Raw genomic sequence first — 20,932 nt, 5'->3', positions numbered from 1 at the left:
TCCGCCTCTATCGCTTCCTATGAATGCCTCATGTTGCCAACAGCTTTCTGACTTCACCGATGAAGATATCGTTCTTCTCGGCCTGTACCGAATGATTGGCCCCCGGAACGACCACCAAACGCGCGTTTGGAATGCGCTCCGCGATGCTTCGCGATTGATCTGCCAAGCGCAACGTCAGCTGGAGTGGATCTTGTAAATTTTTGCAACTCACTTGGTGGGCAGATCCAATCCTCGGATCCTACGATGACCAAAGTTTTGGCCGTAATTGAGGCCAGGCTTTCGCGGTAATCAAAGTACTTTTCGCCTTCGCTGTAGAGGTCGTCTGCGAAGCAATGTCAACTTGGCGGTCACATGTGCTTTCCATGCGCCACGGCACTTACTATGAGTCTCCGCCCGGAAGACGGTGTTGCGGTTTTTCCCCAATGCGGCATCCGCATCGTATTCTTCAACGTAAAGAGGTCCCAGAGCAAACATGATCAAACGGAACTCTTCGTCGTCCTCAAACTTCGAAAACACTTTTCCTAGCATTCCCAAGGAAGCATTTGGAGCTCGGTATAACCGGGCTCTGAAGGTCTCAATGGCCTCTTCTTCGTCTGCCCGTTCTCAACATGCATACACCTTTGACGATCAGAGCTCAATACGTACGGTGGTGGGATGGAGCCGTGCCTCGCAAGATCAGGTGCGAGACCTTCTCTGGATATGTGATGGCATATTGCTGTGCAAGATATCCTCCAAAACTCCCTCCAGCAACCACTGCTCTTTCGGCACCAGCAAAATGATGACGGAAGGCTTCAATGTCATCGACCAGTTGCTTGAACGTGTACGGTGGAGTACACGAGCTTTTTCCATGGCCACGAAAGTCGAATCCGAGAACTCGATGATCGCTGGAGAGCCCTTGAAATGCTGCAAAGTCCGAACGATGGTCACCGAACCCACGTCCTCCGTGGAGAAGGATGACGAGAGGCGCGTTCTCAGGACCTTTTACGCTGTATTCGAAATCTGCTCCATTGAGAGTGACCCTTGGCATTTTGCGTTCTAAGTGTGATAGATCAGCATCTCGAGAGTGGCATGGTTTTCCGAATAACCTACCTGATAATTTCACGCGTTCACTTCTTGATGTTTCTCTGATGTTCTCAGGCTGGGAAACGGCATCCATTGTTAATCCCCAAAGACACCCAACTAGAGGACTTTGACGAGCACATCACCCACCAGAATCTCAGAATGACCGGCACGGGGGCGAATGCGGTAAAATCACATGGCCAGTCATGCTATAAACACAGTCCGGCCATCGCCCCGGCGTCGGCATGCCTATCTCATCCGAAACCCCACTCTTGCCTGACCAAAACAGAATACTGAGCCGCCGTTAAACTGATTGCGCCATCCAGAGTTTTCATTCGACAGGCGACGCGAACGCTCCAGCTTTTCAATGCCAAGGTAGCGTGGCGATAAAAGAGTAGCAGTAGAAAATGCAGAAAAAGCCAAGTGGTCGCCGCGGCGCTATGGCAGTACTCCCGGCAGCGGCGCTTTCTCAAACACGGCCGCCACGATGTCTAGCAGCAAGCCTCAGCCAGCCAGACCATCGCTGCTTCACTGGCATGAGCCGGGCACGAGCAAAGAGGAGAAATGGCTGATCCGCAAGCTCGACATTTTCATCTTGACGTACAGCTGTCTGTGTTTCTTCATCAAGTATTTGGATACAGGCAACGTCTCCAATGCATATGTTTCTGGCATGAAGGAAGAGCTGAACTTATGTGGGTGAAGTCGATGTACATGCAAACAAACTACTGACTTTAAGCAGATGGCAATGAGCTCAACCTGTTTACGACATACTACAATATCGGCTACATCATCGGCGCTCCCATCTCGAATCTGATCTTGACCGTGGTTCGGCCACGCATATGGCTCCCGATGTGCCTGCTCAGCTGGTCATTCTTCGTCCTTGGCATTTACAAGTCGGAGCACGCGTGGCAGATTTATGTCTTGCGTTTCTTCATCGGCATGTTTGAGTCTGCAGCTCTTCCAGGGCTGCACTATGTGGTAAGTGGAAAAAGTATTTTCAAGTTGCACCAGTCTCTCGGTATTCTTTGCCTCCTTCTGTTGAGTTTTGCTTCTTGCCAGGACCGCTGCAGCTTGTCCCTGCCGCGCAAAGCTTGTCTGTACAACGTCAATGGCTAAACCGACAAGCGCTTGACCATTGACCGGGAGTGCAGATCTGCAAAGCCACTTCCGCTCTGACATTTATCCTCTCTCCATCTCTATCATCCATTTGGAATCCTTTTCGCTTCTTTCTTTTGCCGTTTCTCGCCTTCATTTCTCTCCTTAACCCCGGGTCTCCGCCTCCAGTCCCCATACGCGTCCCCGCAACGATGGTCTTCGTTCGAACACTAACTCTCCGTAGATCGGGTCATGGTACCGCGCTTCAGAGCTGGGTCGCCGCTCCGCCTTCTTCGTCATCAGCGGAGTGCTCGGGCAAATGTTCTCCGGGTATCTGCAGTCAGGATTGTACACAGGGATGAATGGAGTCGGGGGACTCTCAGCCTGGCGTTGGCTTTTCATTTTCGACTTCATTTTGGCTATACCGGTCGCAATTTACGGCATGATAGTCTTCCCGGACACACCGGCGACGACAAAGGCATTCTGGTTATCCGAATGGGAGAAGGAGCACGCCCGCGAACGTATCCGCGAGGAGGGCAGGGAAGAATGGGGAAAACTGGACTGGCAAGCGATCAAGCGTATCTCAAAGAGCTGGCAACTCTATGTCTTTAGCATTGGTTGGAGGTGAGGATTCCCCATACGCGAACCTGTGGATATCGGCTAACCGCAGTACTTGCAGCTTGTGGTGTCTTACCTGCGGCACCAACGTGCAGACATGGATGGCGCTGTGGCTCAAGAGTGAAAAGCACGCCGACGGCAGTAATGTCTACTCGGTGCCGGAGATCAACAATATCCCGACCGTCGTGGGCGCCATCAACTTCTTCTTCATGGTCGGCAGCGGCGCGGCAAGCGACCTGATCGGCAGCCGTGCCCCTGTCATGGCTTTTGTCGGCTCCGTCATGACCTTTTGCTACGTCGTCTACGTCGTATGGCCGACCAGTACGGCGCTCAAGATGGCGGCCTTCTTTTTGCAGGGGTCGTACGGCTGCTTTTCACCGCTGCTGAGCGGCTGGGTGAATAGCTTGTGTGGCGGTGATAATCAGCTCAGAGCCTTCGTGATGGCTTTCATGATGTCAATCGGCAAGTGAGTAGTCCTTCCCCCTTCTCCCATCGAGACGGTCCCGAGTTCGCTTTGGCTGAGCTCGAGATGAAAATTTCCCTCTGAACCAGTCTAACGAAATCGCAGCGCGTTTTTCACACCCTTCTCGCAATACATGTTCCCCGCGTCCGACGCGCCGAAATACCGCAAAACGCACGGCTACCCAGCGGCTCTTGTCTTTGTCGTCGCGCTGACCATCTGGTGCTCGCTGGTCATGGGGCTTATTGAGCGGTGGTACTGGCGCAAGCAAGCTGCGGCACAAGACAACTACGAAGAGACATCGGTCGAGGAGACTGATGGCGATGTGTCTGCGCGGGAGGCCGACGTCGTTGTGGAAAAGAAGGGCGTGTTGGAGCGGTCAAGGGGTGTGGATTAGTGGAAAGTTGCTTGTACTGTAGCAGGTACAGCGATTACGAGTAGTGAAACGACTTCTAATGCGAGAATCTCTAATGTGCTTATGAAGGTCCTAAAAGTGCGCTGGCTGCATTGGCAGCGTCAGACAATAGATATGCGAGGAACATGTGGTGACAGACAGTCGGGGTGTCTAGCAGGAAGGGGGGTAGAAAATCACCGAAGTAAGGAGCAAGAGGAAAGATCCCTCACTCGGCTGTCACACATCCAAGTAGCCATTACCAGGACCCGTACACATGATTGACCGGGCAACGGGGACGCTGGTCATCCGGAGCCCTGGTTTCAGTTGGACTTCTTCCCCCTTGATCTGGGAGTAGTTATCGAGCGGGGAGAGAGGGATAGATGACGATGGTGATGACGACAAGGCGACTAACGTCCACAGCACTACGCACGGCGAATGAAGCCGATGGCAGTTCCAAAGACCATCCGATCGAAAAGCCTTGAGCCAGTCTTGCTCTGGAAGCACAGAATACGACCAGCAGTGAGCAAGAAGCAAAAGAAATTTGGGATATCATATTTTAGAAAGAGTGGTGGTCGACCAAAATAGGCAAGGCATGTTGTGACGAAGAGGGAAAAGACCCTGAACCCCAAGCCCTGTCCGACATTCCATACTACGTGCGCCATGCGGCGAATACCAGTGATTAAAGAGCGACTTTGATGATGCTAGAAAGTGAGTAGAAATGAGAGAGAGAGAGAGAGAGAGAGAGACGGGGAGACCTTCACACGAAGTACACACAGGCAGACAATTCAGAAACAGCGCCACGACACCGCAGTATTACCCTAACTCCTCTTGCTCGCTTGCTGCTTTGCATCGCCTGTCGCCTGACCCGAAAGGATTAGAAATGTCGTGAAGACCGTTGAGAAAAGGGGGTTTAAGGGATAAATCGAAAAAAAAGAGAGTGAACAATATCGATGTTGTGGCCATCATCATCACGGCGCGTCCATAGCGCCCTTCAAGCTGGCGAGGAAGTCGCTCACTGCGGTTGTCTCTGCACCATCGACCCAGACCGCAGCGCCGCCCAAGTCAGCCACGCGCGGTGTTTCGTTCCACAGCGCGTCGATTTTGTCGACAAACGACGCAGCAGACTGAGCCCGTTGCGGCTTGTTTCGCGCAGCGGCCGCGGCAGCACTGATGACAGAGCCAGGGCCGATGCCACCTGCAACTCTGTAGAGGGCGACGCCCTCTCCAGCGTCCGCAACCGCACCACCGCTCAGCAGCAAGTCGCCAAGGTAAATTTTGGTGTTGTTGGCACGCACGACGCCCTGCTGCAGCTGAAGTTCGAGGTCGATCGTCTGCAGCGCGCTGGTCCAGGCCTCGGTCGCGTCGCGCAGCTCGTCGGCGCTCGACGCGCAATCCGTGCCCTGCGTGCGCAGGTAGACGAGGTCGAACAGCGGCAGCGAGGCCGACGCTTGCGCCGTGAGCGGCACGCAGGGCTGCGCAACCGACAGCAGAGACGGTGTGGCGCCGCGGAAAATGCGGGTGGAGATGGCTGGCGAGGAGAAAAGGCGCCGCAGCTCAACGGACAGCGTGTAGTAGAAAGGGTATGCAAGCGCCAGGTCGTCTTCGATGCCGAAGCCGTCGACGGCCGTCGAGCTGCCAAGTGGCTGCGCCGCGAGTGTCGAGCCGTTGAGGCGTTGCCCACTGAACATGGACCAGAGATTGTAGGCAAGGGCGGTGACCGAGGGCGAGCTGACGCTAGGTGCAATGTCTGTTGGCGTTGCCGTTGTGCTGCCATTTTGGTTGAAGCGGCCAGAAGTCAAGGTGATGAGGACCTTCTTGCCTCGGGACTGACATGATGAGATGCTGGAACCAAGTTCGGTGCAGTCGCGTAGGCCAGTGGCTTCGTCCAGAGGGCCACATCCCGGAAAATCGACCATAGTTGGTAGGGAGCCATTGAAGCCGGAGATGATTGGTAAATTTATAACGTCGAAGTTGGAATTATTTCGGCAAAACCTTTCAAGATCAAGAGGCGAGCTTTTGTTTCGTGGATTATAGTACAAGGCGATGTTGTTGCGAGCAAGGGGGTCGAAAGTAGCGTTTCTAGCTGGTGCCAGTGGGGTTGAAGAGGGCTGCGAAAAGTCAGTAAGATTTCCACAAGGCGAGCGAGAATTTCTCACTCGTCGAGTTCCGGTAGGGTGGAGACGCCAATGGGGTCGGCGACACCCATACGGTGGTTGTGATTGTCTGAGTCTGATAGAAGGGAATTAATAAAGAAAAATGGAGGGTCGGAAATGTAGCCTTTAGCTTACTGAAAGGTAGACGGTAGTGACTGAACCACCAAGGACAGAGGTGACTAGGGAGGAAAGAAGAGATGTAGAAATGATGGGAGTGGCATAGCTGACGTTGGCAGTCCGGGTTGCCAAGCTAGCATTTAGAGCCGAAAGGGCAGATTGTGGAATTGGCATACGGGTCGGGATATGGAGAATGGATCCATTGACTGAGGGAGAAGGTAGAGAGAGCGAAGGCAGAGGATAGTCGCTGAAAGGCTCGTCGCTACTCGAAGGGACGGGGATCAAGGGAAGTTGACTAATACTGCTGGAAGGAAACGGGGCCAGAGATGGGACCGGAGGAGTAAAAGTAGAAGAATAACTAACTGTTCCAACGCTTGTCGAGTCGGGAGTCAATGGGTTGTAGCTAAAAGTGGGAGCTTGGTACGGCGGAATCACGAGTCTGGTGGTATTAGAGTATGGAGCACTCGAAAAGGAGCTTTGGCTGAGAGGAGATCCTGTGCTAGGAGGACCCAATGTCGGACTGGAGATTGAAAGTGAAACCACAGGCGTAGAGATGTTGGAAGGCGTGGGCAAAACCAGCGGTGTCGTGACGTTGGCCAAGGATGGACTGGGAATTATAGGCGGCAGCGAAGGGGCTGTAATGTTGGACGCCGCTGGCAAGGAAGCAAGTGGTGTCGTGATGTTTGCCAACGATGGGCTGGGAGCCAGCGAAGGCGTAGTAACGTTGGACGGTGCCGGCAAGGAAACCACCGGAGTCGTGAAATTTTCCAAGGACGGACTGGGGATCACAGGAGCCAGGGAAGGTGTTGTAACGTTGGACGCCGCTGGCAAGGACACCACTGGGGTCGTAACGTTTGCCAAAGAGGGGGTCGGTGTCAGAAGAGAAGGCAGAAGGGAAGGCGTTGTGAGGTTCAACGCTGTCGGCAAAGACACCAGTGGCGTTGAAGTGATGTTGGGCGTTTGAATGGATGGAGTTGAAGATGCCAAAAAACTCGTGACTGGAGTCGAAGTGCTATTTACCGAAGAGGCAATAGGCAGTGAAGTGTTCAGAGGAGAGATGGTGCTGTTCCCTAGCGTGGGCGAGAGGGTGGGTACCAGCGACTCAAGGATAGGCAGTATAGTGAGAAACGGCTCGGTGGGTATGGCCGGAGTAAGCACAGGCGAGGAAGAATTGAAGACGCTCCGAGTAGCAGAAGCAGATGGACTTGGCGTTGCAGGCGTTGACGAGCTTGCAGATGTGGATATGCCGAGAAGACTTGCAAACAAACTCTCCAGTGCTTCTACTTTGTCGCCCACTTCATTCAAGAAGTTGTAGGCATCTTCTGGAAGGTCGGTCTGTGCCGCTTTAGTTTAAACTCAAACTTCAGGTACCCGATTCATAATTACCAGAGTTTGGTTCAGGCGCTCAATATCTTCAATGAGTTGATCGGCCGTGGAGCTTGATGCTCCAGCAGGGGCCGAAGCTGTCTGTCTTGGCCGCAAATCATTCACGGCTTGGTGTGGGAGAGCAAAAGAACCGGGGAAAAGGAAAAGGAGCGCCACAGCGATGCTGGAGAAAAAGAGTGGCATCTTGGAAAGAACGTCGCAAAAGAGTGTCGATGTTTGTTAGAAAGTCCTACCTCTGTCGCAGACAACCAAGTTGGTTTTGTATGGCCTCTTCAACAACGAAGCGAGAAATGAGAGACCGACGGGGTGGCAATCCTGTCCTACAAGACGTCCCACATTCCAGTCGTCCTCGCGTCGCGCGTCTCCCTCACGTCGTGAATTCAACATACTGCCAACCGGAAACTGAAGATGAATCCCTTTCTACGTAGCCGAGTTGCCTTTGTGAGTAAAAAGCGGTCCCACCCGCAGCATCGTGCATGAAAAGGCAGCAAGGAGGCGAACAACAACCCGTATCGGCAGGCACGTGAGGTAAACAACAGTCAAGAGAAGACGAATGTCTGTGGCTGCTTGTGGCACGCTGTGGCCGTTGATGCCGTTCTTGTATCGCCTTGCGCAACGTCTCATTACACGTTCGGGTGATCCAGGCCCTGGGGGCAGCCTGGCCCAACGACGAAGAAATTGGCAAGCAGGACAAGGGCCAGGGACGAAGTCAGAGAGTCGCCTAATCGACGGATCCGCATTTCAATCCAGTTGCGAGCCGTTGACAAATATACGGATACGCATCCCAGTCTTAGCGGAGGGTGCCGTACATGTTGCTCGCCATTTGGTCTGCTCACCCCCACGCCGAAGACGGACGCCGTGATGAAGCTGCGCCGCACGAGCCGGTCTGCTGTCCGCGGTGTGGAAGGGCATGACGGCGATGGCGAGTTGACGGCGCGACTCGGGCTTGGCCAGGCGGGAAGGATGGGAGCCGCGGAAAGAAAACACGGTGATGGACCTTCAGCGACGAGCAAATGAGCCAAGATCAGGGGCCCGAGGTGTTGTTTGGTGCCAAGCAAGAGGCTGAGAGGGTGATGATGGTTATTGCTGGCGGTCGGCATTACACTTCGGCGTGCCGGTGCCTGAAAGCTCGGGCCGAACTCTTCTTGGTCATGGCCCCGGTGGGGTGCATATCACCACTGCTGCGACTAATCCGCACTTCACCATGTTCTCCTCAACACCCCGCTTTCCTCGGTCCAGAGTAGGCCGGCACTTGGCAAGGCCCGTGGCATCAAATCCTTTGCACTTGTCTCCCCATGGCCATCGCGCGGCCGGTCCGTTATAAGCACCAGCAGCCGCCTCGGGGACGCTGGCTTCGTTCCGCGAAATCTCTCTCTCAAAGCTGATTTTTTTTTTTTTTTTTTTTGGCTCTCGGTTCTGATCTTGTGTATAGCTGTCTACATAATGGCTGCCAGTCCGGTCGTCAACGGTGCTGTCCCAGAAATCCCTCAGCCTTGCTCCCATCGTTCTGACTTGTGTAGTTGATTTGTTGGCACTTGCCACAAACCCCAACTATTTTTCCACGCTTCCAGCGACGAGCGGAGTAGAGCCAGCTATTTCCTTGCTGAGCTACCATGATAGCTTCAAAGATTTGCTGGGCCCTAACGCGACAGCCAAGATGATTAGCAACCACTCACACTCTGCATTTCACGAGGCACGTCATCAAGCCGGACGCTAATGCGGACCAAAGACTAACCATTCCAATTAGGGTGGCGTCTACAACAAGGAGACGAACACCATAGTTATTTCGTCGGACTATGTTGTCGGTCCTCCCCCTGAGAACATCAACATCACCATCCTGTCACTTGACGACTGGTCTGTTCAATCGACCGTGTTTCCGAGCCTCATCAATGCAAATGGCGGAACTTCGTACTATCCTCCGGGATCAAACACCTCGGCTCCGCCGCGCCACCAAGTGTGGGCAGACGAGGGTGACTTGGTAAGTTTGAACATTCTTCGGGGACTTGAACCGACATCTCTTTTCCAGCATTGCTGACCTGCGGTAGACGAACCCATCCTCGCTCGTGGCCGTCGACGTGGCCAGCAACACGTCCGAAGTGATCCTCAACTCCTTCATGGGCCGCAACTTCTCGTCCATCAACGACGTGCGCCAGCACAGCGAGACGGGCGACATTTGGTTCACCGACGCCGACTATGGATGGTACGCCAAGCTCTCACCCCCTTTTCTCTCTCTACCCCTGACTCGCCGCTCACCAATGTTCCCGCACAGGTTCCAGTACTTCCGCCCCGAGCCGGTGGTTCCCAAGCAGGTCTACCGCTTCGAGCCCGCCACGGGTGTCATCCAAGTAGTAGCGGACGGCTTCGTCGAGCCCAACGGCATCGAGTTCTCCCCCGACGAGAAGACGCTGTACGTGCTCCTCCTCTCCCACTCCTTCTGTTCAGCAGGGAACTAACACATTTTCAGCTACGTCTCCGACACGGGTGCCGCAAAGTGGATGCAGTTCAACTACACGCGGCCCAGCACCGTCTACGCGTACGACGTCGTCGACAACAAGCGCCTGGCGAACCGGCGTACGTTTGCCTTTGCCGACAACGGCGTGCCCGACGGCATGCACACTGACACCGAGGGCAACGTGTGGGTGGCCAACGGCGACGGCGTCCACGTCTGGAACCCCGAGGGCATGCTGATCGGCAAGATTTACATCGGCGAGACCAGCAACAACTTTGCCTTCATCCCCGGCGGCGTGCTCGTCTTCACCAACAAGCGCCTGTGGTTGGTTAGTGGCATCAAGGCGCAGGGCAGAGAGATTTGCAAGGACTTTGGCGTTGGCTGTTGATTTGCTTGCAAGTGAGAGAGAGGGTGGAGAGGAAGAGCAGTTTCGCATGGCATGGCGGCTTTTGTGTGGCATTTGCGTGGTCTTGGAGCATCAGAATTATTGCATGAGCGTCGTACACACAGACGGCATCAGTACAGCATCATCGGCATTTGTACAGACAGAGACAGTATCAGAGTAGCTCTTGTACTCGAACCCATAATGTACAGAAAACGAACAAACGATACCAAGACGCCGAATATTCCGTTCACCCTTCTCCGCATAGTTTGCTGCGTAAAGAGCAAGAAACATCGTCAGACTACCAGCAACGTGATCACATCATTCTCGAAGCCCCAATGCCCGATGAATTAGCACCACAAACAAAAAAACCTCAAATCCCTCAACCACCAATCCTCGATCGACAACGAGCTGCCCACAACAGCATCCAACTCAGCTGATCGCAGAACACAGTACAACATGCCTCCCGTCATCATCATCATCATCATCATCATCATGTTTGGACAATTTGAGGAATGTTGCTTCCCACTTCCCACTTCCTTTCCCTTTCCGTACGTGATCACCGAATCACCGATATCCTCGTTGGTCAGCCAGTCGGCCACGTGCGTGCAACCGCACCATCCGATCTCAGGAATGCTGGGCGAGATGCTTGAATTCTTTCCGTGCTCCCCAACCAGCACCAGCGGCGGGCCGCCACACTCGTGCGTGCGTGCGTGCGTGCATGCGTGCGTGGCACACCCTACCTACCTACCTTTTCCGCACCTTGCTTCCCTCCTCTCAGGTCGGCTCTGGTCGGGCATGGTGCGTTGGTGAGTGAGATGATGGAGTGGGCGTGAAGCAAGGCAGGGAAATGTTGGTCCAATGTCGGCGTTGACCACGTCGTGTTGCGTCACATCTTGCGTGTGTAAATATTTTGAATGCGCTTGGAGTGAGTGAGTGAGTGGGTGGCGAGGAGGGAATGCCAAAACACGACGGGAGGGAGAGCGGCATGGTGGTGAGACTGAGGGGATGGTTTCGCGATCAGATTGCGATCGAAGCCGACGGCATTGCTGGCGATGAACTTTATGCGCCGTGTTGGGTTGGGTCAGGCCGTGCTGGTTGTGCAGTTGAGGCTATCCAGTCCATATTAGGGTGTGGAATGGATTTCTCGAGCATTGTTGTGATTCGCCGAATGCTGGGTGGGCTACATTCATTCCAGACCGTCCCTCCTCATCCCATTCCACCAGTCCTCATTGCCTCACTCTCATTTTCTTTCTGGGTTCGAGGTCCACAGGTGCTGCTGCAGCGTTGGATTCTCGTCGTGGAAAGAAGCAGCGTGGACTTCTTGTTGTGGAGGTGTTGACGGACATGACGTGGTTTGCGTCTTCTGCTCGGAGCTCTGTCTACTTGATGCTTTGAGATCTACGGATGCCGCTGGGCTGCGAGACTGCTCTGCCATGTCATAACTGGTTCGTGTTGATGGTGACACCATTGAAGTACTTCGCCTGTGCCAGTCGCCCGAGAGTCGTTGAGTTATGTCGAGGTCGAGGCTGATGCGATGCATTGGGAGCGAGTATGTCGACGACGCAGGGCTGTGCGGCGGCGGTATCAGCATGTTCGTCGTCGAAGAAAGTTCCTTGTCGCTCGTCTTGCCCGCTAAAATGCGTTTCTTGATGTCTGGTGTCTGTCAGCGCATGTCTTTGCGTGTTCGTTACGCTTACGAACCATAGTATTCGCCTATTCCCGTGAGCACCGGTTGAAGCAAGAAGAACATGGGCAAGGTTTGCCCAAAGCCCCAGCGGTTGGCATCGGGGCTGTTGAGAGAACACATCTTTGGTTGATTTTCATGACGGGTAGGTTCTGCAAACTTTTGCGACGCGGCTAGAATGAGAGCAAATGTGAATAAGAGGAGCTGCGAAACAAACTGAACAGTCGGTAATACGGAGAAGCCCCAAGTCGAAAGCCGTCCGGTTCTGACCACTGTCGATCGTCGACGAGGATCCAAGCGTGAGCCCCAGAGACCGAGAATTGTGTTCCACTTCTCGTGGACTTCCTCGACGAAAAGGGCGACCAAGAAGCTCGCTACTGCGAGGTACATGACCAGAATGGAGAGAGATACGGTCTTTTTCAGTCTCAGGATGTATGTGGGCTCAGAATCTGTGGGCTCTGTAGACTCTGCGGGTTTGTTTATGTTGTAAATGATTGAATAGCCAAAGCTAAGGGGTGGCGAAAGACCAATAGTCACGGCTAAGAGGATCGTAAAGCAGACAATCAGGGTCATTCGGATAGACATGACCACCCTGCTCTTCTTGAAATAGCTCTTTAGCACAAGAACGCTGGCAAGATGACTGCTGGCCGAGAGGCAGGAGAGAAAAATGATCAGGTCAAAATGCGCATCACGAAGCTTGGCGTGGTACGAGTTGCCCCGATTGGGATCCCACGTTGGTATTGCTGGGGATGACCGATTTGCGCGGATGTAGCCACTTATGAGTATGGCATAGCCGGTCAAGAGCTGTTGATCGGCGAGTGAGATCATAACTTTTTCCAGCACCTGATTGTTCCCAATAAACAACGATAATGTTCTCGATGCCGAGTAAACATACCTCACGATGAAACTGGTACGTTTTGACGTTGTTGCTGTTTTTTTGGAGTCGCCTGTTGATCCAATCTGGAAGGACGGTAGCTTCGCCTATAATACCATCGAGAATAGCTGCATATATCGATGCCAAAGTTGTCAAGAGGGCAGCAGCGAAGAAAGAAGATACCACCTGTGAAAGAAATTAGCAAAATGTATGAATGGAGGTTGAAAGGCCTGTAGCATACTCCTATGCCAGCTATGTCGGCATCTACATCGTCGCACTTTTCTTCTACTCCGGTAGCCAAGTTGAAAAACACAATGTTTTCGAAACCCATGTTCGACCGAATGAAACTGGGGATTCATTAAAGTCTAGTTGCCAAATTACAGAGTTTTTAAACCAACGGGCAGATTCCAGCCTGATCTCACTCAAGAGCGAATGGCTGCATGTGATGTTACACGGATGCTGGTAAGCAGTGCGGAGCCCTCATGATGGAGAGCGTTTTGGCCCCAGCCTGCTGAGTTCTTGTGCGAAGCCTCCATGCGGTGCTATACGGCAAGGCAGTTTTGGCCCCACCGTGGCTGCACAATTTGATGAGTCGCACCTGCGGCGCATGCTGCAAGAGGTTTAGATAATGAAGTGGTCATTGCTGACGAAATAACCAATTCAGAAAAGACGGGATTAATAAAGGTGTCGGCTAGGAAGTATGCAAGAAGAGTAGTTTGAGAGATGAAATTCGGGGAGCACTTGAACGGAGGAGGACTTTGGAAAATAGAAAAACAGACAGTGCAGCTGTTGCGCCGCCCCTCTCGAAATCTTCAAATCGTAGATCATGGTCTTGTGGTCGCTGGCAGGCCATTCTCCTGTTGTTGCAGATGTAGAGAGCCGATTGATTGTTGGCCTGCCTTGCCCGACTGCTCAAATTAGCATCGTAGCTGACGCTGTAAGGCTGAGGATGAACAATTTTCTCATGGGCAGAATCGTAAGCGACAGCTGCCCTCCATTGGCTTTGCGCCAGTCACTCAGTCAGTCACGACGCAAAGTCAAGCATGCTGGAGCATAGTTGAAGCGCCGACGAAGCGTCGAGATGCTGCTGCCGATAACGAAGTTTGCTTGCCTTGGGCTGCCGAGATGGTTCTGGTGGTGGGCTGGGTAGTGTGCCACAGTCAAATTCTGGTAACACCTCAATTCTTCACGCCATCTCCGTGAAAAGCGACTGGCCCTCGGAAGAGTGGCGTCTCGGACCAATCAGGGCCGCGGGATGCTGATCCGTGGGTCGCGCTGTTCCTATTTCCAGGGCTTGTGATGGACGGAGAACCCTGGGTCTCGGGCTGTTCTCCATGAGTGCGACGATGGCAAACAAAAAGGAAGCCCTTGAAGCAGCGGCATGGCGACGAAAATGGTCGAGGTCGGATTAGTTGGTTGTGGAGGGTTCAGGATGCTTCGATTGATGCGAGCCGCGGGGTCGGGATGGCCCGTGCGCCGATATGGCCCTGGCGTTGTGGGTGGTCGACCCATGACATAACTGACAAGACGCGACTGACATTTCAATGCGCCAACTCGTCAAAGCCCCAATTGCTTTTCTCTGTCACCGCCATTCGTACGCTCGACCACACACGAGTACGGCTTGCGCGGGCTAAAGCCTCCATCCTCTCACAAAGCATCCATCCGACGCCTTGAATCCGGCAACCAAACAGCTGCGGCAAAAACCGTTGCTGCCACTGATTCACTCGACTTTGCGATTGAGACGGCTATTGAAGACACCACAGCGCCACTCAGGTCGTACATCTCGACCACAGCGAGGAAATAAGCCCGCAGCTTTACCCTTGGTCACCAACAGAAGAGGCGGTAAAGGCAATTACTGGACAAGCTTCCACCAGACAGATCACCGTCATATCGCCATGGAGCTTCACGGCGCATGTGCCTGCGGACGTAACGAGTACGTCGTCAGGCCCTCATCGTCTGCTCAACTGGCCAGCATCCTCTTTGACAACACGCGTCGAGCTCGTGAGTAGTCGCGTACCGGGGACATCAAAGAGAGCCAGGACTGACCACCCATGTCTTCTCAACAGGTGCTCACCACGCAGCGTCGCCATTCGCCGCTTTTCTCCGAGTGCCACTCGACTGGCTGACTAGTTCGACCACGCCATTCTTTCCCGACGAGCAACCAAACCACATTCGCCGCACCTTCTTGGAAGAGCCGCCTGCTAGCGGCTCCGCTGCAAACCCGCGCGCCGGCATCCGCAGACAGTTTTGCGGTTATTGCGGTACACCGCTCTCGGCATGGCACGAGCATACCAAGGAGGATGCCGATTTCATCAGCCTGACCTTAGGCAGCCTGCGCGACAGCGATGTGCGCAAGCTGGAAGACATGGGATTGTTCAACGGAGCCAGTGACGAAGACAGACAAGAGCAGATTCAGGGCGGAGGCGGCGGTGGCGGCGAGATCGACCTGCAGAACGCTGGATTTTTCGGACCGCTGCAAGTTACATCAGAAAGAGGCGCACAGTGGTTCGAGACCATGATCGAGGACAGTCGCCTGGGAAAGATTCGGAAGACTAGGGGCGTGTATTCGTCGACAGATGGCAACGTCAGAGAGGAATGGGAGGTTGTTGAATGGGGCGATGGCGTCGACGAGGGTGAGGCGTCTGGCTCTGCGAAGAGAAAGTTGGTGGACGTTACGGATGAGAATGCCGACGTCAAGATGAGAGGCTAGGCTTTGGTTAACTAAAAGTGGTTTTCTTTTTTCGGAGCGTTGGAGCCGAGGTTGAGCATTCTGCCGGAGTGGAAAGGTGCAGCGAGTGATTTAATCTTCTGCTTGGGCGTAAGACTAGAACTGAACAGACATGACACCATGAGCGCTCCGTAGTAAATATTCCAGTCTAGCTTGCTTCCATTGCCTACTTTGCTACTGATATAGCTGCATTGGGAAGTGTTCCTGGGCAATCGGTGGAATTTGGCAGGTGTGCCTCTACTCAGGGTGATTCTCTTGGCGTGTATGACTCTGCTTCTTGGGCATGTGGTCCTTTGCAGGTTGCGTGCTTTGCAGCGTGTTTCCTGGACCAGTAGGTGTAGATCGGAGGGTGAAAATCCAAAGTTGCTAGTTTCATTCTCTGCTAGCCACTTGGTTTGCTTTCCGACACTGACTGAATCTTCCTATACTCTTCTTCCAGTTTTCGCTGCATGTCAAAGTCGAGTTGGCGCTCGCGCTTCAGCCGTTGTTGCTCCAGGTCGCGAATGACACCGGCGTGCATGGCCTGTTGTGATTGTTAGACGATGCGCTTGGATTTGGGGCGGCAGAGTCGTACAGCTTGCTCGGCCTTTTGCTGGAAATGCACAAAGACGACGATGCCCAGGGCACCGAGGGTGGTCCCGGCGAGCGTCAATTTGGAAGCGGTCGACATGGCGGAGATGAGGTTGTTCGAGGACAGACCAATTCGAACGCTGAAGCAAAAGAAATTGTGGCCGGCGGCTCGTGCACCCGCTCTGGAGCTCCTTGGCGGCGAGCTCCAGCATTGGCGTGCCTGACATTCGGGCATCCACCTCCAAGCAGCTATCCAAATCGTCCTCTTCATATCTCTCTACTCGCCCATCATGGTCAGTATCACATCCCGCCATCCTGAAAGACTGTCGCTAACCATCTTTCAGTCCGCCCAAAACTCTGCGGGCATCCAGACGTTGCTCGACGTAAGTCGCTCCGAAGCCAGTCCGGGCCAAGTCGACAATGACAACAAGATAGTTAACGCAAGCGCAACCAACAGGCTGAGCGTGAGGCGCAAAAGATTGTTCAAAAGGGTATAAATCACACATTTTGATTGCAATGTCAAGCTAACGTCTCGCAGCCAGAGAGTGTACGTAGTACCAAGCTGCCTCCCCACCGCCGCACCGCCGCCCCGACGACCTGACCCTGTCGAATGACGTCTAACGCGACCGTACAGACCGCACCAAGCGAGTAAAGGACGCCCGTAGCGAGGCCCAAAAGGAGGTCGAGGAGTACAAGAAGCAAAAGGAAGAAGAGTTCAAGAAGTTCGAGTCTGAGGTACGCCAAGCACGCAGGCTGACGGGCTTTGAGATGGTGTACAGCTGACGCCGCGATACAGCACTCGAGCGGCAACCAAAAAGCCGAGGAGGAGGCCAACAAGGAAACCGAGGCTAAGCTCAAGGACATCAAGGACATTGGCAGCAAGAGCGGGAGCAAAGTCGTGGAGCAGCTGCTTGCCGCCGTCACCGACGTCAAGCCCGAGCCTCCCGCCAAGGACTGAAAACGAGCACGATTTCCTCTTTGTCCATTTGTTTCGCTTCCTGTTTATATCATGACTACCTGAAACGCTTCATGTCTCGTCTGCACAAGTCCTAGGTCGGGCCTCTTCGACCGAATTTGTTGGTGGTAGCTTTGTATCATAGAAAAATCAAGTTGGAACAACCGACTTCTCATGGACTCTGCCCTTGGTGAGCCTTGGCTACTTGGACTTTCAACTAAAGGTGAGTGGTTTCTCAGCGGTCGAGTGGTAACTGACTGGCTGTCCAACGACTGCAAAATGTTCGACATTTTCGTGATTGCTAACAGACAGCAGGTTTTGTGAAGGAACATCTCGGCCGACTGCAGTCCATCGGACGTCGTGTTTGGAGCCCGTGAACAACACATGTCTGGGCGGAATCATGTATCCAAACTACCCACACCTGCAAAGCCGTCTTCAGATTTACGATGGCATACTCGCTTCTTGCCACAAGTTAGGGAAAGTTGAGGAGGTGCAGACCAAATTGTACGCTAGACGATGCCGCTTTGTTCCTCCTCCAAGCTTCCGACCACCCCACTTTCCCCAAATCTCGTCCACTAACTTCCCTCGTCCTGTGTCAAAAAGAGAAAGCTACTGCTGCTCTTGCTTCATCATGCATAAAAAGGCTCATGGGCTTTCACCGCTGAAGAGGCCAAGAGCGGCCGTTGTGCAAAGGAGCCTCGCTAGCTCCAGCTCCGTCGTGAGCTTACAGCTCCGGACTGATGCTAAACATGCGGGTCGGCTGCCATACTGACGCGCTACTGCTAGGCGGTGAAAATCACTCCTCGAACGCGGCAGGTCCAAGTCCTGGATTGCAGTGCTCTTATCAATGTCGTGAGTCTCGTCGGTTGGCGATCGGTCTCTCCATATGCCTCTATATCCGACTCTCGGGCCTGTCTTGTGGTTGGATCTCACCACCTCGATATTAGATGTGGCTCTTCCTCGCCCTCCTACTTGCCAAAAAATGATAAATACGTCCTTTCTTTACGCAGACATGAAACTTGGCCTTGATTAGTCGTCGTCCCTTTGGCCATGGGCTTTCCGATCGTCAACTTTGCTTCGCTCTCTGCCGAACAGGAGAAATGCCAGGTGGACTCAGATATTGCTGGACTTGGGGTAAGGTCTCTGACCACCGTCTTCTTGGGCCGGCACTGAGAATTAGTGACAGGTTATTGCGGCGTTTGTCGTTGCTGCGGTCATGACGACGGGACTGGCCGTTTGCGCAGCCATATTAGATGTAAGTGCATCCACAACAATAGCAACATTTTCTAATGCGACATAGATTCTTCAAGGCGACTCAGACGCCGTATTACCAGCCAAAACGGTGAAGCGACTCCACGATCGATGGGGCGTGGGGCTGTCGGTCAAGGGACGATACAGCTTGACGCGCAAAATGATAGACCGGGTAACGCTGTCCCTGGCAGACCAGCAGCTCCTGACGGGCTTTGCCATCATGATATCGTTCTGGCTACGATACAACGACTACAACGACCACCATCGCAACCATGTGGACCTCGTCATGTACCTGAGCTGTCTGTCGTCGTCGTCGCACCTGGCGTCGGTGATTACGCTCAAAAAGTACTTCAAAGAACACAGCATGACGGCGCGGCTGCGCATGGTGCTGATCTTCCTGTACGCGCTGTTCCTGACGTCGTCCATCATCATAACCATGCCGTTCCCACCCTTTTACCAGGCGCTCGTCTTCTTCCTCAACCATGTCTTCCGCTGCGATGACTTTGACTGCGCCAACACCCTGCCCTACATCGTCTTCTACTTCCTCACCGTCGCCTTCGTCTTCTACCCCTTCTGGGTCGCCTTTTGCCAGGTCTTCGAGGGCGCCCGGCGCCTCAGCCAGTCGGCCATCTGCACCGTGGCAAGCTGCCTCGCGTCGCTGTGTCCGCGCCGCCTCGACCTGCACACCCGCATCGCCAAGCGCTGGCCGGCCTCCGGGCGTGCCCTGTCGTCGGTCGGCCGCGGCCTCATCGCCGGCTCTTGGTTCGTCCTTTTTGGCAACCTGCACCTGGCCTTTGTGCAGCAGCTCTTCTTCGTCAGCATCAGCCTGGCGTTTGTCTTTTTGCAAAAGTTTGCCGAGCCGCCGCAGACCGAGGACGACGAGGGCCCGCGTCTGTGCGGGTTGAATCTGCCGTCGACCAATGTGTTTGGCTTTGGCGAGATTCTGTCGTTGATTATGCTGGTGCAGCCGGCTTTTTCGGCCGTGTCGACGTACTATGGTAAGTCTTGCTCTTCCCCTCTTCTTTCCAGTAGCAATCTGTTCATGTTCTTGGGGAATTTGTGCAGATAGGCTAACGCTGGACATAGAACTGCAAAACGAAAGACGCGAGGCCGAGAACGCGTGTGAGGAAGACTACCACCCTCGCCCTCCAACTCCGAGTGCGGTGGTGTAGTGTGCCAGCTAGCCTGTCATTTCGTCTACCCTCTCCGTTTTTCTTCCGCCCCTTCCTCTCCTACCACACGTCGCAGCAACCGGGTAGAGGCGGCTCATTCAGAATCACCATGAGCACCTTTACTAGAGCTCTCGCAAACAAAATCTTCACCTATCTACTCTTCCATCTACGCGCCAGCTCCTCTACAAATCGCTTCATAAATTCACTTCTTCTGCTAGTCAGCTCTTGATGTTCTTCTCGCCATCAAAGATTACACGCCTCAAGACCAGCAAGTTGCTCGCCGCCAAAGAAGCCTTCAATCTCATCTTTATTCCCCTTTTCATATTTCAAACCCCTTCTACGCCACTATTTCCGGAGCAGAAAGAACATCGTCGACGTGATCGTTCCATTCCATCGCTCAGCAGCCGGCCGGGCCATTTGATTCCACATCCAAGAACCAATCATGTGTGCAGCGTTTCAGTCACTTACTTAGAGTGTCAGCGCGCTGAACGAAAATTTCTTTCTCTCGTTTCTCTTTCATAGTTGCCTTGTAAATATTACTGCTTCTTCTCTTCTTCTTCTTCTTTTGTTCCTCCCTGCTGTCATTGTGAGCTATTCATTCTTCGTTAGTTTGCCGTCGTCATCAGAGAGGAAGACGGGTGTGGATGGGATTTAGTCAATACAGCATCTAGTATATAGCAATCGTACAAAGTCGTATACATGACAGTCTGTCTGTCGCTCCTCCTATCTTTTGGGAAAAGTTGGGCCTGAGTAAAATCGGTAGGGCTGTTGTGGTATACTATACCAACCTGCTTTGCTTGTTGTCTACGTGCAAATGAAGGAAGGAGTCTGGTCACTTATCTGTACATCTCACATCGTACTGAATAGATGGGAAGCAGCTAAAGAAGTGAGTACCTTAAGTGCCTATCCATGTACGTGGGCGACTGACGTCAGAGGACCTCTGTGGGTACCTACCTACCTGGTACATTGAAATTGCACTTCGAACACCTTGATGTCCCGCACACACACATCACATCACACATGACATCCCCTTCTCCTCCTCCTCCTCCTTCTCCACCTATCTCATCTCACCCCTCATCTCCTTTACTCTCTCGTCTTGTTTCCATCCATTACATGAAGGACCTCTGTCAATAAACAGAGCGCCTTGCTCTGTCACACCAACACGTCTTGTTTGGCAAGCTGGATGATACCTTTGATTACTTTCCTTAATCTCTGTGCGGTTCGCAGCTCACATGGCTCGTAAATACAATGGATGCGTGCAGGTGGCAGTTAAATGCGAGTGAGCATTCGGTCCCTACGCATTAAAATGAAACAGGGAGGGATCACTTGCGCTGTTCCTCAAGGAAGCCGCAGTCGAGTAGGTGGTTTCATTATGACTTCAGGTAAGCACAAACAATATCCCTTTCGTCAAATACATTCCATCTTGTAACAATTCACGTCCACTGCACAAAGGAGACAGACCGTCATGGACATCATAAGTAGCAGCGGCATTTATCTACATCATCCACCAAGTCATCATCATCATCATCATCATCATCATCATCATCATCATCATCATCATCATCGTTTTCGCTCAGTCTAC

At 53.3% G+C, this 20,932-nt stretch overlaps 10 protein-coding genes across 10 annotated transcripts; 5 read left to right on the top strand and 5 right to left on the bottom strand.

The window, feature by feature from the left end:
* Positions 1 to 28: 28 nt before the first annotated feature.
* Positions 29 to 1,027, bottom strand: IWZ02DRAFT_469633 (prolyl aminopeptidase; the record flags this gene model as incomplete). Its single annotated transcript, XM_066768736.1, has 4 exons — positions 29 to 159; positions 212 to 322; positions 381 to 593; positions 646 to 1,027. 4 exons carry the CDS (start codon positions 1,025 to 1,027, stop codon positions 29 to 31), a joined length of 837 nt encoding a protein of 278 aa, XP_066623406.1.
* Positions 1,028 to 1,546: 519 nt separating this feature from the next.
* IWZ02DRAFT_419694 (major facilitator superfamily transporter) lies at positions 1,547 to 3,829 on the top strand (the record flags this gene model as incomplete). Its single annotated transcript, XM_066765821.1, has 5 exons — positions 1,547 to 1,751; positions 1,796 to 2,037; positions 2,399 to 2,778; positions 2,834 to 3,238; positions 3,341 to 3,829. The coding sequence occupies 5 exons, from the start codon at positions 1,547 to 1,549 to the stop codon at positions 3,627 to 3,629; spliced, it is 1,521 nt and encodes a 506-aa protein (XP_066623405.1). The 3' UTR covers positions 3,630 to 3,829.
* Positions 3,830 to 4,594: 765 nt separating this feature from the next.
* Positions 4,595 to 7,465, bottom strand: IWZ02DRAFT_433140 (uncharacterized protein; the record flags this gene model as incomplete). Its single annotated transcript, XM_066766268.1, has 3 exons — positions 4,595 to 5,734; positions 5,915 to 7,231; positions 7,283 to 7,465. The coding sequence occupies 3 exons, from the start codon at positions 7,463 to 7,465 to the stop codon at positions 4,595 to 4,597; spliced, it is 2,640 nt and encodes an 879-aa protein (XP_066623404.1).
* Positions 7,466 to 7,685: 220 nt separating this feature from the next.
* Positions 7,686 to 8,445, bottom strand: IWZ02DRAFT_266590 (uncharacterized protein). Its single transcript, XM_066763428.1, has one exon. It carries the CDS (start codon positions 8,380 to 8,382, stop codon positions 7,906 to 7,908), a length of 477 nt encoding a protein of 158 aa, XP_066623403.1. The 5' UTR covers positions 8,383 to 8,445; the 3' UTR covers positions 7,686 to 7,905.
* A 1-nt stretch (position 8,446) lies between these two features.
* IWZ02DRAFT_266640 (lactonohydrolase) lies at positions 8,447 to 10,167 on the top strand. The gene is made up of 6 exons (XM_066763429.1): positions 8,447 to 8,750; positions 8,803 to 8,975; positions 9,030 to 9,260; positions 9,328 to 9,482; positions 9,552 to 9,689; positions 9,747 to 10,167. The coding sequence occupies exons 1-6, from the start codon at positions 8,726 to 8,728 to the stop codon at positions 10,117 to 10,119; spliced, it is 1,095 nt and encodes a 364-aa protein (XP_066623402.1). The 5' UTR covers positions 8,447 to 8,725; the 3' UTR covers positions 10,120 to 10,167.
* Positions 10,168 to 11,141: 974 nt separating this feature from the next.
* Positions 11,142 to 13,252, bottom strand: IWZ02DRAFT_266584 (uncharacterized protein). The gene is made up of 4 exons (XM_066763427.1): positions 12,916 to 13,252; positions 12,696 to 12,860; positions 11,818 to 12,643; positions 11,142 to 11,769 (listed from the first exon to the last, which is right to left on the bottom strand). Exons 1-4 carry the CDS (start codon positions 13,003 to 13,005, stop codon positions 11,357 to 11,359), a joined length of 1,494 nt encoding a protein of 497 aa, XP_066623401.1. The 5' UTR covers positions 13,006 to 13,252; the 3' UTR covers positions 11,142 to 11,356.
* Positions 13,253 to 14,569: 1,317 nt separating this feature from the next.
* Positions 14,570 to 15,384, top strand: IWZ02DRAFT_376512 (uncharacterized protein; the record flags this gene model as incomplete). Its single annotated transcript, XM_066764894.1, has 2 exons — positions 14,570 to 14,666; positions 14,741 to 15,384. 2 exons carry the CDS (start codon positions 14,570 to 14,572, stop codon positions 15,382 to 15,384), a joined length of 741 nt encoding a protein of 246 aa, XP_066623400.1.
* Positions 15,385 to 15,784: 400 nt separating this feature from the next.
* IWZ02DRAFT_377569 (uncharacterized protein) lies at positions 15,785 to 16,072 on the bottom strand (the record flags this gene model as incomplete). Its single annotated transcript, XM_066764955.1, has 2 exons — positions 15,785 to 15,925; positions 15,977 to 16,072. The coding sequence occupies 2 exons, from the start codon at positions 16,070 to 16,072 to the stop codon at positions 15,785 to 15,787; spliced, it is 237 nt and encodes a 78-aa protein (XP_066623399.1).
* Positions 16,073 to 16,157: 85 nt separating this feature from the next.
* On the top strand, positions 16,158 to 17,083 carry IWZ02DRAFT_266493 (V-type proton ATPase subunit G). Its single transcript, XM_066763426.1, has 6 exons — positions 16,158 to 16,265; positions 16,317 to 16,355; positions 16,430 to 16,463; positions 16,511 to 16,519; positions 16,607 to 16,707; positions 16,769 to 17,083. Exons 1-6 carry the CDS (start codon positions 16,263 to 16,265, stop codon positions 16,928 to 16,930), a joined length of 348 nt encoding a protein of 115 aa, XP_066623398.1. The 5' UTR covers positions 16,158 to 16,262; the 3' UTR covers positions 16,931 to 17,083.
* An 858-nt stretch (positions 17,084 to 17,941) lies between these two features.
* IWZ02DRAFT_519252 (uncharacterized protein) lies at positions 17,942 to 19,422 on the top strand. The gene is made up of 4 exons (XM_066770734.1): positions 17,942 to 18,061; positions 18,114 to 18,182; positions 18,228 to 19,176; positions 19,265 to 19,422. The coding sequence occupies exons 1-4, from the start codon at positions 17,978 to 17,980 to the stop codon at positions 19,348 to 19,350; spliced, it is 1,188 nt and encodes a 395-aa protein (XP_066623397.1). The 5' UTR covers positions 17,942 to 17,977; the 3' UTR covers positions 19,351 to 19,422.
* Positions 19,423 to 20,932: the final 1,510 nt, after the last annotated feature.

Source organism: Phyllosticta citriasiana (assembly GCF_038021145.1).
Source record: "Phyllosticta citriasiana strain CBS 120426 chromosome Unknown IWZ02scaffold_6, whole genome shotgun sequence".
Taxonomy (NCBI): Eukaryota; Fungi; Ascomycota; class Dothideomycetes; order Botryosphaeriales; family Phyllostictaceae; genus Phyllosticta; species Phyllosticta citriasiana.
This window is presented reverse-complemented; position numbering and strand designations above follow the sequence as displayed.

What these genes read in the sequence shown, in the direction of transcription:
- IWZ02DRAFT_266590 (XM_066763428.1), bottom strand. Translation starts at nt 8,382, where the DNA reads ATGCCGACCGCCAGCAATAACCATCATCACCCTCTCAGCCTCTTGCTT.
- IWZ02DRAFT_266640 (XM_066763429.1), top strand. Translation starts at nt 8,726, where the DNA reads ATGGCTGCCAGTCCGGTCGTCAACG. An exon ending in CACACTCTGCATTTCACGAG is followed by an intron (nt 8,976 to 9,029) that starts GCACGTCATCAA and finishes CATTCCAATTAG; the next exon opens with GGTGGCGTCTACAACAAGGA. An exon ending in TCCCCCGACGAGAAGACGCT is followed by an intron (nt 9,690 to 9,746) that starts GTACGTGCTCCT and finishes ACACATTTTCAG; the next exon opens with CTACGTCTCCGACACGGGTG.
- IWZ02DRAFT_266584 (XM_066763427.1), bottom strand. Translation starts at nt 13,005, where the DNA reads ATGGGTTTCGAAAACATTGTGTTTTTCAACTTGGCTACCGGAGTAGAA. An exon ending in CCGACATAGCTGGCATAGGA is followed by an intron (nt 12,861 to 12,915) that starts GTATGCTACAGG and finishes TTTCTTTCACAG; the next exon opens with GTGGTATCTTCTTTCTTCGC. An exon ending in CGTACCAGTTTCATCGTGAG is followed by an intron (nt 12,644 to 12,695) that starts GTATGTTTACTC and finishes GGGAACAATCAG; the next exon opens with GTGCTGGAAAAAGTTATGAT.
- IWZ02DRAFT_266493 (XM_066763426.1), top strand. An exon ending in GCATCCAGACGTTGCTCGAC is followed by an intron (nt 16,356 to 16,429) that starts GTAAGTCGCTCC and finishes CGCAACCAACAG; the next exon opens with GCTGAGCGTGAGGCGCAAAA. An exon ending in TCAAGAAGTTCGAGTCTGAG is followed by an intron (nt 16,708 to 16,768) that starts GTACGCCAAGCA and finishes GCCGCGATACAG; the next exon opens with CACTCGAGCGGCAACCAAAA.
- IWZ02DRAFT_519252 (XM_066770734.1), top strand. Translation starts at nt 17,978, where the DNA reads ATGGGCTTTCCGATCGTCAACTTTGCTTCGCTCTCTGCCGAACAGGAG. An exon ending in CAGATATTGCTGGACTTGGG is followed by an intron (nt 18,062 to 18,113) that starts GTAAGGTCTCTG and finishes AATTAGTGACAG; the next exon opens with GTTATTGCGGCGTTTGTCGT. An exon ending in TTTGCGCAGCCATATTAGAT is followed by an intron (nt 18,183 to 18,227) that starts GTAAGTGCATCC and finishes AATGCGACATAG; the next exon opens with ATTCTTCAAGGCGACTCAGA.